At 39.3% G+C, this 16,168-nt stretch overlaps 1 protein-coding gene across 1 annotated transcript in view; it reads right to left on the minus strand.

Moving 5' to 3' along the window:
- The window catches only part of LOC136358542 (uncharacterized), a 63,677-nt gene that overhangs the window by 31,273 nt on the left and 16,236 nt on the right, over positions 1-16,168 (minus strand). Inside the window, exon 2 of the mRNA XM_066314418.1 lies at positions 7,610-7,825. Within this exon, the coding sequence (XP_066170515.1) occupies positions 7,610-7,825 (216 nt within the window). The remainder of the gene's footprint in view (positions 1-7,609; positions 7,826-16,168) is intronic.

The following is a 16,168-nucleotide window of genomic DNA, read 5'->3' on the forward strand; positions in this document are numbered from 1 at the left end:
TTTATCTGTAGTGCTGTTACTCTTTAAGAGAGTATCAATTGCCTGTCAGATTGTTTTTATGACCTTGTCACACAATGCAACAGACTCCTTTATTTATCTACTGTGAAGCACAGAATTATCTTCAAAATGAGCTGAAGCAACGATTACAAGATGGGCAATAAACAGATTTAAATCAAACTCTATTTGAGGAGAAAACCTCCAGTTGCTCCTGCTAAATATAACCTTTGTAGACCAAAGGAATCTAGCACTGCATTTGGCTGTTAAAAAAATAAAAAAGAAAGAAAGAAAAAAAAGCTCTTTTCAAGCTAACTGCTTTTCTTTATTGGTTTTGTTCATTTTCTTCTTTAATATCAGGCACTAAATATTACCAGAAGTTGGATTCTGGCGAAATGGAGAATATTCTTCCATTCTAGTTGAGAAAATCTCTTGGCCTCGTGTGGCTGATCACTTGATAATCAGAAATGAGCTTTGTCTGTCTTGCATGGCAGAACAAAATTAAACACAAATTCAGTCTACGGTGTTTGGCCCTGATTCCTCATAGACACTCAGCTGTGGTTTTTTGGGTTACTACCACCAATGTAGGAAGGAATATTTTTCTCTCATCTCTTTGACTGTCAGCAAAGTAATTTGAATCGCTAACTTTAAAAAGTGCTAGATAAAAAGCATATTAAAAGGAAAAAAAAAAAACCAACCAACCAACCAACCAACCAAAAAAAAAAAAAAAACCAAAAAAAAAAAAAAAACAACAAAACAAAACAAAACAAAAAAAAAAAAAAAAAAACAAAAAACAAAAAAAAAAAAAAAACCAAAAAAACACCACAACCGTAAGAAAGAGAGAGAAAAGGATGTAATTTCCAGTTCAGGTATTATGGAAATTCCATGAAAAGAATAATAAATAATTTTCCAGCTGTAGATATCCTCAGGGAGAACACTTGACAGTTTATTTAAAATAAGAAATATTTTAATTATCTTTGGTAGTGTTGAACCAGCATTCAAAAATGAGTAGAGCATGTTTTTAGATTTTGATATTGATTTGTCCAATTAATTTACTAAGTATGTGGCACTTGAACAGACCTGTGATGGATGTACAAATGACTGAGTGCTTCACTGAGTATTTGTAAAGCAGATGATTGATGTATCACATAATTTCTTTGAGCCATGGAGCTGATTTATATGCTCTGTGCTATATAGACATTCTCTTTGTCAGTTGGGACTGTAAAATCCCCCACAGGCAATTGTCTGCTATTCAGTCTTTCCCATTCACTGAAATTACACATAATTTTAGCCTATGCATTTGCAAACTATGCTTTGCCATTTCCATTTGAAAATGCCTTTGTGTTAAACATTTTTGACTTGTCTAAATAAATATTATCCATAATAACCCTATATCAATCCATTACAAACCCATGTAACTACGTACTGCATTTAGATTTAATCCCTGAAACAAAGCCTGTTCCCACCTCACTTGTGTGTTGCTTTCACAGCTGATACTCACAGCTGCAGAGAAATCCGAGCAACAGAGAAATCTGTGATTGCTTTCATCTTGCTAAAGCTACAGGATCTGCAATAAAATAATGTTTGAGTCCCCAGTCTTCATATATACACACACAATCAACTTCCAAAAGTTCAGGGACCTATTGGCAGGTAAATAAGCCTGTACTTATGGGTGAAGGTAAGTATTCAAATGTACTCGATTCCAAATTCCATCAAAATCTCATTAGTGACACATTTATATCATTAGCTGAAAGGGCTTTAGTGTAGTCAGCTAGAAACAACTATTTAGGAAATAGCTATAAGCTCTGCTGTTGAAAAATGGCTTTTTCATTAGGGACTCTCAACTCCCAGGATTAAGCTACAACTCTGACTTGTGATGATCCAGAAAAGGCAGACTTTTTCTGAAAGCAGAAACTGCCAAATGAAGAGAAGTGCAAAATACCTTCTTTACTGTTCTAATTGTTCATCTTGAACCACTTTCTTCTCTAAAACTCTCTTTAATCTTCAGCCAGTGCTATAATATATTTCTGGAGCAGTTTATCGTGACTGGATTTACTTGTAAATGAAAAATGGTCAGAGAAGCTGTGGAGTTCCAGTGGTTGTGGATTCTGAAGTTAAATTACATGTAGTATAGAACTATTTTCTTGACTGGTTTTAACATTTTCTTCCTTAGGTTTATGTTGCAAGTATCCTTCTCAGTATAACATGGAGCATTGAAAAAGGGTTATCCGATAGATTATCTCTCTGTGTGTCACTTTTATGAATACAAAGTGCAGTTTCCCAATTCAGTGAGATAAGCCTCCATCTTCCAGTCTCAGGGGCCATAGCAAAACGTTCCCTGAAATTTGGAGTAACTCACTGTAAAGGCAGGAACATTCTATGCATTAATATATTAAACTTCATCCAGATTTCGGTAAGTTTGACTCTTCTGTTTTGGCAGACAGTTACATATCCCTGTAGCTTTTATATTTAAAATCTGCTTATAATGTAAAGTCTTTCATACCACACATCTTTTATACAAGGTTTTTTTCGCTTGTTTCTGTGCTTAAATGGGAATTTTTCAGTAGTTTTAATTTTTCTCTTTCAAGATCCATTTCTACTTTTCAATATTGCTATGGAGCAGGCAAATAAAGCACCATAATTTTTCTGAAATGATGTTAATAATATTTTCTTTCTGCCAGCTCCTTTTCCTGGAAGAAGAACAAGAAAGGACAAAAGAGAAACCAAAACTCATTGAGATAATCTTCATAAGTCTTTCCTAAATCATTGTATGGGGCATGCCAGCAAGACAAGGAAGCTTCCACCAGTGTCAATCTGAGCTACAGGCTCAGGGACCGCTGGCCTCTTTGTCTGTCCTTTGCTCCTTGACAACATCTTTCCAAATGATCCTGCTCTACCAGGATCTCTGCCAGACACTCCAAAGTGGATTTCATTATATAGATGAAGAGAAAAAAGATATAATTTGCTCTGCAAGGTCTTTCAGAGGCATGTGTTGGCCTAGTATTGCTGTTCTCACCCACAGCAGATATATCTATTTCACATCCTTCCCCATGTGGGACAGAAGTAGATTCCATGGATGGAGAGATGTACTCCTAAATGTATGCATAGAGTGTCTGCTTTGCTGACTGTGGGACTGACCTGAGCCAAGCTACTTTCCATGGCCTCCAGGATGCCTTCTAGAATAATCACACTTAATTCAAGACCCTACAGTGTGTACTGAGTAGTTATAATTATTCCATCGAAGTGCATTATTGTGTTTTTGTCTCTATCAAGTGTAATCTGCCATCAGGTTGTTAATTTGCCTAGGTTCATTAGAGCCTCTCACAGTCCTCTCCAGATTTGATTTCACTGAGTGATTCTGTAATTCTGTTACCCAAACTTCCTTTTTTTAATCTACTTTTCTTTTCCAATTTGTCTTTTATTGCAGCGCTTTTCACATATATTGGTTCCAGGAGTATTTTTGTCCCATACTGAGCTTTCAGGAACTTAATTTCCTCTGTTGTGTGTGTGCATATGTTAGTGTATTAACTAGCACTTACCAGGGTGTAAATCACAGGGTGCCTCATTACCAAAGCAGATCATTAAATGTAGGAGGGTTATTTATCTAAAATGTGTGAGAAAACCATATTTCCCTAAAAATCCCACTCAGATCTGTCACCAAACGATTTCTTTAGGGAGAGCTAGTCAGATGTTTTTTCATCTCCACATTTTCCTAGTCCATTAAAAGGCATTTATTTTTATTATGTCCCTTTATGCAAAATATTTCATCTGAAACATTTTTTACCCCGTCTCAAATGCAAGTTCCTAGAAGCTGTAAGTTATTTGTAGGAATGATTTGTAAGTAGAACTAGCTCAAATAACTGCCCAGCCTTTGGTTTGGGTACATTTCTTCAGCATTCCTCATTTCCGTAGCAAGACTTGAAATACGGTTTAGTGCTGAAATCTGACTGAATTCAAGAGCTCTTCCACATACCTTTCAATAGCAAAATTAATTCCTGCTATGGATCTAATAACATGATCCAAAAGTGTCGGTGAGAGTAATTAACTTCCACTGAGCTGCAAAGGACTCATCCAAAAAGATGACAGTATTGAATTCCCTGCAGCCCTAATTAAGATTTTTCCTGGTGCTCCTTCACAGACGACACTGGGCATGGATGGACGAAGGCAAAGCAACTGCCTCAGGAGCCCCCATCTTTTTCCCATCTCCTGTCCTACAGAAGTGATAAGCGAGGGTGAAGAGATCCAGAGGAGCCATGTGGCAGCTGATGTGGGGACAGGCCCCTGCTGGGGTCGCTGGGGCCAGGCACCCCACTCAGCCCCCCCAGTGCCCGTCACACAGCCGCGGCTGCGATGGACACGCTCCTGGAGGTCTGAGGTCACGTTGCCTTAAACAGAGCAGAGGCGCCAGCTCGCCCTTTCCCTGCTCTCATCCCTTTCCTAGGGGCTGCACAGGGCTAGCTGTGGAAAGAAAAGACAGCTCTAGACACTCAAGGCTTTGGTCTACTAGATAGAGATTTGTCTGTGGTACTTCAGGACAAACGCCAGTTGATGGATAGGGCAGCAGGAGTTTTTTTAGACAAAGAGGAAAGAACAGAACAAGCCTTGAACCTAGCTCTTGGCTCTGAGAAAAAAAAAAAAAAAAAGAAAAAAAAAAAGAAAAAAAAAAAAGATATTTTGAGCTCACTAACAAGGTCCTATCTTTTGCTTATTTAGAGAAAGATTTGAAACAAGGGCATACAGTGCAAGTGGAATACACAGGTCATACAGAGCAGGGAAGATTTTGGTGTGTCTGTGTATGTGCATGTGAGTATGATTTTCTTCTTATAATGCAGCTTGGTAAACCCTCACCTGAGAGATTTAAATCACACCCAATTTTCACTATGTTTGCCTCTCCCTGTTTAGCAGGCTGCAATGCAGCTCTAAGAGGTGAGTTGCCCACTCTTTTGAAACCAGCTTATTAACACGGGGTATTCATTACACAGCATGGTAATTTATTTTGAAAGCAAATTTACCCTTCTCATCAAACCAGTGAGTTATGTGCAACCTGAACTATGGAGATAGACATGGAAAAGTGAGGTTTGGTTATTGTAAATCACTACCCTGGCAGTGGTCCAAGCCCTTAGGGCTTCAGCTGTTACATTAGTAGAACAGATATAAGCTCCCATATAACTAATCCACATGGGTTACAAAAAACAATAATATACCTATGCAAGCCAGTCATGTACAAATTAGCATGATTTTCTGGCAATGCTTGATAATTATCTAGTCCACTGTAAACAAAGCAGAAAAAAAAGTCATAAAATGCAGAGATAATACACTGTCTTAGAAATAACAGAGGAGACTTAGTAAAGGTTACACCACTAATATTTTTTATAAGTTTCAGCTGGCACATGCCTTAATAGAAAAGCCTGGGGAAGTGGAAATGAGGGCATATAATAATAATGATAATAAAAACCATTATTTAAAATACTTTTAGCTTCAAAATAATCTTATTTATGCTAAGTCAATTTTTAAACACTCCACTACATAATTACAATCACAGTAAACAAGCAGTAATGATTTTTTTCCCTTGTTCTGTGCTGGAAATAAGAACAGGAACACAGATACGTGTCCCCTTGGGTGATGTGTTTTAATCAGGTTGGTTTTTATAAGGCCTTTTTCAAACTGATCACAATAGCCTGAAGCCTGTCAGAAAAAGCTTGTTGCCTAGAATAAGCCTTTAATAACATTTCACAGCTGATTTGTTTTTGAGTTAATTTGCCCTTGAGCAAAAGAGCAGGGTCAGTAGGACCCTTGTTTGAGTTGGTGTTGAGTGCAGCACAAAGGAGCTATAATCACTATACCAGTACCTGGTTGCAGCACTGAAAACCAGAGAAGGAAGAGCAGGGAGAAAAAGAAACAAGAATTATCCAGGAGAGATGACTGACACAATCCAAGCTTCCTGCTGATTTGACAGAGATCACGTTCTCTTCTCCTTGAAATACAGAACTGTCTGTTCAAGTTCATTGGTTTAAAGTGAGGGGAGTTATTTCACACTTATGCAGCTTGTGCCATTTGTAACCCCCGAACAGAATCTCACCCAGAAACTCTCTTTAAACCTTGAAAAGGTCACACAGAGAACTCCTTCAGCCTTTATTATTAAAAGCTTCCTGCCTGGTTTTACTGTAGAGAAAAAGGCAGTGACCTTACATTTAATCACATCAAGGACTCTGTGCTTTAACTTACTTGAAAGACTCCTTACACAGGATACCTTTATCCAAGAAGTCTTTTGCCAGATAATGATGTTTTTAAAGCAGTGTGCAAAATATCTCTCATGCTGCAGATTCCAGCTGCTGACTAAGCAGCCCCTCCACTGCCTGCAGAAGGGAGACTTCGTGAGAGGTCCAGAGGAATCTGGATTCAGCCAAATCTACCCATATGCATGTGAAACCTAATGGAAATCAGTTGTGAGGCCCTACAGCTCTACAGGAGTACATGTGATTTGCAGCAAGGCAAAGGATTTGCAGAATCCTTCGTCTTTGGTGCTTTCATTTTTTAGTGCTTCAGCCTGAGCAAAATTAATCTTCTTAATGAAGTAAAATGGAGGAGTAATTAGCTCCTTCTCTTGCACATGTTTAACCACGGTGCTTTTGCTGGGTTTCAGAAGCGTACAGGACTTCCATTTTTACCTGCTGCTTGGATTTCCCTGTTTAAAAATGCAGCAGATGTAGCTTGAAAAAAAATGTTTCTGCTGTGAGCTGTATGCTAAGGCTCTGATAAATGCCTTGTCACATTTGCTCTGCTTTGTACTTGGAAATATTCTTATTTGTTTGCTTTTATGTTTCTACAACTCTCTCTTTTTTTTTGCACACCATTTCCAGGCAAGGGATAATTCTGTCAGGGATGACAGGCTCTGAGGAAAACTTTCTGTTCTGTATTTGGCTTTTCTCCACAGGGATTATGTGGAGCTGAACAATGAACAAAAGGTCCAAAGTCTGCCTCAGAAAAGCCCTTTCTCAACCGTTTCATCTCAGCCCTCACTGTTTTGCCATCTTCATATCTGTGTGTAACTGCCCAGCACTAGAAGAGGATTGGTGTCATCTACATCATACTAACATGACTTGAGGCAAAACTGGGCTTCCCTTCTGCTAGAAGGCCCCCTGACTAATTTACCTCCGGTTTGGGAAAACTCCCTGAGCCAAATTCTGGTTTCTAAAAGGAAAGCTAGACATGGTTTGGGGGGTAAAGGGGATGAAGGGTGGTCTTGTATTTGTAGGACAGAATGGAAAAAATTAGTAAGTCTGTGTCCTTTTCATTATCTTAGAAAGATAATATCACCTACCCTCACAGTTTCAGTAAAACAGGGAAATAATATTTATTATTACTGCTAGTCTGTTCAAATAATATGAGAGCACATCACAACACTTTAGTGAAGAATTTTTTGTTTTCCATAGGTACCAAATTTCAAGGTAGAAAGCAGAGCCCAGATGTGCACAACAGCCTTGGTCAGCAGAGTTTCGGATTTTGGAACATCTCTTCCAGTGGCACACAATCTCATAAATGCATTGTAAGTACAGACCCGTTACCAGTACAAAACATGTAAACAAAGCTTGTGGGGACAGAAAAAGTGGCTTACTTTGCTGTTTCTCTGGCTCTCCCAGGAGCAGGACTCGGCCTCCTGAGGAGCAATCCCTCGCTGGAAAGGGTGGTCACTCAGGCAGGTCTGGCAGAGAGGAGGCTCGAGCTCTGAATCCCCTGCAGGTAAATTCATCACAGTGGACCCCGGGTATTTGAGGCTGGCATGTGGATGCTTTTCAACATTGACCATGGGGCTCTTAATCCACCTTCGTACCTGCCAACACAGAGGGAGATTATGGACTCTCTTTGCTTTACAGCAGTTTGGATGGCACAAAATGGTTTCCAATGAGGACAGTAGCACAGATTGGGGAAAATAACCAGATATGAGGATCAGGATCAATTTTCTGTAGGAAAAAGTACCAGGCAAAGTCAGGGTGGACATACATCTTCATAGCCAAGATCTTTATTCTGACAGTTTTTTGCTGCTTTGTGCAAGTTTGCCATAAATGTATCTACAAAATAAAGGCTTTATAAATATATTGAAATACACAGTAGACTGCTAAGAAGAGAGCAACAACTACCCAAAGCAAGTACTTCCAGCCTAAACAGCTCAATTTCCCCATGAGAAAAAGCAGACTGGTTTTGCAGGAATAGAATTGTAAGACTTGTTTTCTGCAGTCCTTTCTTTCAACAACAATATCTCCTGTATAATCTCTGACTTCATATACTACCTCAGCCTTTTCTGTGCTTCCCCATTCAAGAGTCAGTTTCTCTTGCTAACTCGCCCCAAATTTTGACCCTCTCTCTTCTAACCTGCCTCCCCCTGCCTTCTCCTCATCTCTGCAGCTTCCCAGCTAGGACCCAGTGCACTACAGTAGGAAGGACACTGGTTGCAAGCATGATACACTTCGCTGGCAGGGCACCGTGTCAGCCTTGTGCACTTTGTTTGCTCTCCCTTTCACTTCTGTGACTGTCTTTTCTGCCATGTGAATTGAAAGTACTGGATTTTCTGAGAAGTTAAGTGAGGAGTGAGACACCTTTCTAAGCTCTTTTTCCAAGTTATTTTGCACTGTGAAAGCAAAAAAGCCACTATGTGAGTGATATATTTGCAGTGAATCTGATCAGAACTCTGTCATGTGAATGCAAAGGATGGATAGGCATGTCTCAGGACACACTCTCCCAGCCTGGAGCGGGGAGGCTGAGACGGCCAGGGCTGACAGCCCTTCTGTCCTCCTATTGACAAGATGCAATCTCTTTGCTCTGTGATCTTGGTGTTCCTGGCCTCAGCATCTCCATCCTTCATTAGGAGATGATATTTGCCATTAGAGGAAGCTTAACATCAGGAAAAAAAAAAAAATTATGTTACATTAGTCATGAGCAGGATGGCAAGTGTTTGATTAACAGTAGAGGTCTATATCACAGCAACTGGTAACCAGGGTCACGTTTGATAAACAAACAGAATGAGGCATTTCTTACTATCCTTCTGCTGGTGACTCCTCCATGAGCAAAGCTCCTGCTATTGCCCTGCTGTGCTGACCTGCCGGAAATCTCAAGATTAGCAAAATTTCTCTTTCCTCTCTATGGAAACCAAGCAAACAGATTTCCTTCTGTGGGCAAATGAGCCACTTTCCAGTGCATTCCTCATTGGCATATTTTAGTGTCGGTTTGTGTGGATAATATTACCCTCTACTTCTGTGCTCTGGAGCATCCCCACATATCCAGATTGCTTTAGCTTCAGGTTGATGTATTAAAGTTGTAGGGAGGAGGGATTGTCTTTTCAGATTTAATTTCAACAAATATATATTGACACTGATCTTTTAACTCAGACAGAATTAAAAAAAATATATATTTTTGCCAAGCATAATTGATTCCATAATTGTTGAGTACATCATTAATTATATTATTCTGCTCAAATAAATACACGGTTGTGTGTCTTGATCTAATTTCAGATTTTGGTGTGTTGAAAATAATAATTATATTAATGGTAAAAAAACCCAAAACCCCATGCTTAATTTTGTGGTGTAATTTTATTGCAGGAAACATTCAATATATTTAATGTGATTCTGAAAGAAGTAAATGTCTGTTGAATTTGTCCTTTTTAAGTTATACCTGGTGATCACTTAAGTGTTTTCTGGCCTGGTTCTTAATTTCTTCCTTAACATCCTGCAACTTCAGTCATTTCGCTATGGGGGCACACAGTGTGCAGAAATGTGTGTGAATAAAGAACTAAACTGACAGCAGAAAAGCAGAAAAAAACCTGCTTTGAGCTGCAGGTTCAGTTTTCCTTAAAAATTCACGAAACATAGGCCAGTCTTTTGTTTGAGACTTCTCAATTGCATATAGAATTCACATGTAAATGTGGATTCAAGGTTTCTTTAAGGCCCTACGATATTTGGTTTTGTGATACCAAATTCACGACATTTGCAGTGATACAGTTAAACAGTAATTTCTATTGTAACTTCTCCTGTTTTTCAGGCTTGTGTTTCCATTTACATATTTCTGGCCTGCCTGTGTGTGAAGAAGCATTCAAAATGTGACCTGAGTACTTCTGATACACTAAAATCTGTTGGTATTGAATGATCTTGTAGTTATGCCTTTTAATGGCAATGAAATAAACATTCTGCAGTATAATGATCATAAACTAAAAATTAACCACTGGTGCTTTAATGATAAGGGAAAGTAAGACAGAGTACATGTCACGGAGCTACACACACCAGAGTGTGGATGGCATTTCTCTCTCCAGCATCTGCAAGTGGTTTCTGAGTTCACACAGAATTCTAAAGAATTTTTCTTCATTTATTATTTATTCCAAGATGACTCTTGCTTTTAATTCAGATATACACCTATTTTTATGGATTACTTATTGCTGTTTTAAAATGTTGGGCTAAACAAAGGCTTTCAGATGATAGGTTTTCATATTATTTATACATTATAGCCTGTACTGAGAGATGAAAAATAAACATGATCATGAATATTGCTCTGATCATATTGTTGTTCTGTTGAATGAAGCAGGGTTTTGGGGAAACTAAGGTGAAAAAGATTTCAGGAGCACCCAGCTTTGAGATTGAATGGACCAGAAGAATTTTTTTTCTTTTTTCTTTGGTTGTAAAAAGTTCAAATAGGTTAGCACACCAACAAGTGCACAGTCAGAGGAGACCTTTAAAACTAGTTTTTTTCATTAAGTGGGACAAAGTCCAGGTTCATGTACATCCAGCCACATCTGCTCAGTCCAGGACTGAGCCGTGCTGACTCAGGAAGACACACGTAACATTTCAATAAACTTGACTGAGTCACTCTGGAAAGTAATATACAACCAACAAATGTCAATAGACACCCATGGCCTGCAGAGCTGAGCGGAGGGAAGTTGTTTCTCTTTCCCCTGGACCTTTGCCCCCGGGTGAGGCGCCGGGCTGGGCCCCTGGTGCCTGCGCACGCGCTGCCCACGGGGAGCCACGCTGGGAATGGGCTGTGCTCGCTGCCAGGGAGCCGTGCCAGCGCCTGGCATGTCAGGCTGCTTCCAGGGCTTGCCTGCATGGATGGGCTGAAGTCTGCTCTCCGGTCACAAGTTATCTAAATATGCATCCAGCCCTTGTGTGCATGGCTTGGTTTAGAATTGTGATGGGTTCAATTTGTCCTGCAGCTACTTGCCCCGTTATCTAGGTTAAAATTTTTTGTTTTATTCTGTATTGAGATGTTCAGGAGGACTTTAGTGACATTCAACTCCTCTGATTTCACTTCTTCAGCTAATTCAGAGTAATGCCCCTCAGTATCCCTTTGCAGACAAACCCTACATTAGCAATTTTGAAATTCACAGATAACACAGAGTAAAATGCACAGAAGAGTCTAGAAAATTCATTGAGTCACCACTGACTTTTAACATATATCCACATCCAAAAACATTGAAAATACTGATTTGAAAGTAGGAATTGGCAGCAAAGTCAAGATCAGACTTTGGAAGAAAACCAGTTTCTGTGGCCATTTCTATGCAGGTCTAGGGTTTCTATTGATCCTTGTAGGTTATATATTACTTTTCAGAGGGCCTCAGTTAAGTTTGTTGAAATGCTATGTATATATATTACTCACTGAATTGTAAGTCTACACTACAGGCTTCTGTCTAGCTTTAACCTTAATAGACTTCAAAGATTTTTTAATATTTACATTTACATTAGACAAGTGCCTTAGATCTATAGCTCTGTTTGACTTGAACTATCTTGAACGTCACTAAAGGATTAAAAGTGTAAATGTTCTTTTCTTTTGAATTCCACTAAAAAAACTCCAATCCTGAATTGTACAAAAAGAAAAAGAATTTTAAAGAAATTTCTCAGAGTTTCTTCCTTGATTTGACAAACTAAGATTAACAAGTAGGAGATGATAGTTTGCTATTTAAGGCATTATATGATCACAGATTCATGGAATGATTTGGGTTGGAAAGGACTTTAAAGACCATTTAGTTCCAATCTCCCTGCTCTGACACCTTCCATAAGACCAGGTCACTCCAGGCCTCATCCAGTCTGGCCTTGAACACTTCCAGGGATGGGACATTCATAACTTATCCTAGCAATCTGTTCCAGACCCTCACTGCTGTCATACTGGAAATTTTCTTGCTAACATCAAATTTGAACCTCTTTCTGTTTGAATTCACTCCTTCTCCTGTCACTATATGCCCTTGTAAAAAGTCTCTCTTCAGACTTCCTGTAGGGCCCCTTCAGGTACTTGAAGGTGCTGCAAGATTTTCCCAGAGCTCAAATACCCACAGCTGGATGCATAATTCTTCATGGCACTATAAGGAGTATTCTATTATTCAAGTACATATATCTTTTTATTATTATTATCATGATACCCACTACCAGTAAATAAACTAGACCCTGCTCCTAACTGTGGGAAGCGATCCTCCCCTGAACTTCCTCTGAAGACTTATGTACTTTTGTTTCCAAGGCAAGGCCCCTTGCCCAGCAATTTCACCACCATTATAGAGTACAAGCACCACCAAAATCTCACCCAGCAATTTCATCCACCATTATAGAGTACAATCAGTAGATTCTAAATGTGTCTGAGATAATCCAAGTGGGATTGAGCAGAACAGAAAGAGCTCCCTGTGTCTCTTGCCCCATCGTGACTTGTAGTGTCTTTGTGCCTTCTCATCAACAAAGCCTGTCTGCTAGAAACTGCTTCTACTCTATGCCTGTTGTGGAGCACCCAGTAGTTTCTGGTTAAGCTACAACTGCATTCCTGAGAATTGCTGCTCTCACACTAATTCTGTGAGGGACAGCCTGGCAGGTCTGTGCAGATGGACAGGGGTGTGCTTGCCAAGAGGCCTGTGCTGAGCAGCTGCACCTCAGCACTCTGCCACGCTCAGGGCAGGTGTCTCTTGATGCTTTCTGAGGATGACCAAGAGACTAACAGCACCTATCTGTGCAGACAGGCTTGAGATTTGTCAAATACTGCCTTACTGCTGTTAGCTAGAAGTTAATTCAAAATGCTTGAGAGAACCCTTGTCTTGCCTTGCTTGGAGAGGATGAAAAATGTAAAGCAAGAAAATGAAAGTTTAGCAAAATTATCTGTGAAACCTAATCAGCTTTAATATAACTACTCATCTGAATAATTTCTTAAAATAAAGGGGTTTGAAGTTGTCAAAGCAAATAATTTCAACTTTTCCAAAATCAAAATTTTCACATTTTCTTGTCAAATAACATTTTTACTTTCTTTTAATATTATTTATTATTGAGATAGAGCAAATTATTTTGAACAAATGCAGTCAGCTTCACACTCACAGACTTTCATGACTGGGAATAAACACTTCTCCGCCCTGTCTGTAGAGAATCCATGGACGGCTGGGACAAGGAATTCTGCTGACCTGTATATTTAGAACATGTGGTTTTATTGCAAGGGTCGTGGGTAAAAGGGCCTTCCCTTCAGCCACCAGCCTCGGCTGAAGGAAGTCCCAAAGAGAGAGGGAGAAAGAACAGCAGGGTGAGAGTTAAGAGAGAAGGGAGCGAAAGAGCAAGGTGGCAGGGGGAAGAGAGCAAGAAAGAGCAAGAGTAGGGGGAAGAGGAAGGGTAAGAGAGGAGTTAAGATTTAAGAGGAGAGGTAAGAGATACGAGTAAGAGTTAAGAGAAGAGGTAAGAGCAAGAGTTAAGAGCTAAGAGGTAAGAGGGTTAAGAGGTAAGAGAGTGAGGTCCTTGTTACAATATATTATATCTCCTTTTGTGATGAATATTCTAATTTACAGTGACCCACTAACACAAGACACAAAATCCTATAGAATCTACATACAGCCTATAAGAACTACTATATTACCATACTGTGTTATATTTTAAACTTTAAAAACTACTCTTTTAGACTTCTGTTTTGCTACATTGACCTTTGGATCCCTTAGCCAGCAGAAAGGTATTGTTTAATCAAAAGGGATTCTCCATCGGCTAGCTAGGCTGTTGTTTTCAGGTTATATAGTAACTAAGACTCAGTATCCTACAACTCAAAGTAAGCTTTCATTTCTATTTTGGTTATAGGTTTCATATTTTCAGAATCTTTTGCTAAACATATTTATAAGGTTTCCCTGATTCCTCTTCCCCAACACCTGTCACATTTTAGAATGTTGTTTTTCTATTAGTGGTTTCCTTGGACTACCAAAGAAGCTTTGGAACTAGTCGAAGATATTTGGTATTTCTGGCATTTCTTGAAGTGACAACAAACAAAATTGATGAAAAATTTCCCTGCTCTTTCAAGAAAAGTGAGTTCAAAGGAGTGTTGTCCACCCTTCTAATATGTAGCCATGTTTCACTAATCCCAAACTAAATTGAAATGTGACTGTTTTTAGAGAAAAGCTCTAAATACTCTTTTCCCAAGCATGACCTGTAGCATTGCTGAAAGGTGCACAAACATTTTTTAAAGCCTCTTTATTTTCTGAGCCTTGTTTGCTCAAGTTGCTTTGTTTGCTTTACTTTTTATAAACATGATATCCAACAGTGATAATCTTAGACCTGGAAATTGCCAGATGTGATTAAATGAGATTTGCCAAGTTCCAGGATTTTTTTCACTCCTGGTTTTTCCTATTATGTAATAGCAAACAGATAAAGCTTTTAATTTCATGTGGCTCAGTTGTCAATGGCATCAGTCGACTCAGCACATTTTACACTTTAATCGGTTATCCATAATCCAGTCCCCATCACTGTAATCATGAGCAACATTTTCCATGAGAAAAACACCAGCCTATTCTCTGGGGCTGCTACTGATGCAGATGTGGCTCTTGCCTGGAGGAAAAAAGATGCTGGTGGCACCAGTGACCATCATGGGGCATCCTCCTTATTTCTAGGGGCTATGAAAAACCTGGTGCTCCTCAGGACAAGCTCTTTTCTGACTTCACAGCTGAACACTTGACCTTCAAAACTGATGTATACACAGGAAAAGAAAAGGCAGGTTCTGCAGGGACATAATGTCTTGCAGGATTAGGCCCTCTCTGGATGTGGCAGTCACTTAATTTCACTAAGCCCCAGTGTCTGATATAGACTATAGGTTTTAGCAGGATTTGGCAACAGGGTGGGAAGATACATATCCTGGAGTAATATTTGTGTGAAAGAAAAAAGGAATAAGCTTGTAGACAAATTTGATAGGCCATTAGATGTTTAAAATTGCAGACATTTGCTGAGGACTGTGCACGAACTGAATGATTGAATGGCTTGAGGGAAACTGTGGAAAAAACTGCTTGGAGGTCCTGTATTATCAGGCAGTTCTCAATGAAACATCACACCCATCAACAAACACAATAGTATCAAATGTAATCTGACAGCCTGTGCAACCATGTGCTCTGTACAGCAGCACAGCACAGCAGCATTTTCTCCCTCCAAAACTTTGGATGGGCTTTTTTTTTTTTTTTTTTTTTTTTTTTCTTTTTTTTTTTTTTTGTGCGGAATTGGAATAAATCACTCTGTGCCCTTGAACTTTTCTGTACTTAAATGTTCCTTCTTCATGAAAATTCGTTTGCATCAGTTATGGGTTATTTTGGCTCTTAGTCAGCTCCTTTACTCTGCATGTTGAATTTCAAAGTCTCTGGATATTCTTTTCCCTATCGGCCAATACCAAACGCCTCGACTGTGATCTAGGTCAGTGTATGTGCCTGTGTTTGAGTTCTGCCTCCCTCTGATATCAAATGTACATTTCTCCTTCTCCAGTTGCTGTTCATCCGATCCCTTCTTTCCTTTTCTTGACATTATCTAATTGCACCCTGGACAAGGATTTGAATTTTCATCCATTATGTAAACCCGAGGTGGACACGGAGCTCTTGGAATCATCTCCCCTGCAGTCTTGAGGGCGACTGTCAGGAAACCTATTTAAATTACAATTAGGGAGATTAGGGAATGAAAAGCTCCATTGTTCAAACTGTATACAGTCATCTACTTAAGTGGAAAATGGTAAACGAGAGGCAGGCTGATTAATGCCCCGACTGAGATCGAGCACTACTCTCTAGCTGACTCTGACATTTAATTTGTCATGTCCCATGGGAAGTGCGGCACAGCAAAAGAATCAGTTTGTCAAATCACCTCGAGCTATTTCTTTTCCCCTGCAGATCCCTGAAACACATCACTTTGTTGATTAATAATCACATTTTATTTTAAAAGGG

This window comes from Sylvia atricapilla, chromosome 3, assembly GCF_009819655.1.
Source record: "Sylvia atricapilla isolate bSylAtr1 chromosome 3, bSylAtr1.pri, whole genome shotgun sequence".
Lineage (NCBI taxonomy): Eukaryota > Metazoa > Chordata > Aves > Passeriformes > Sylviidae > Sylvia > Sylvia atricapilla.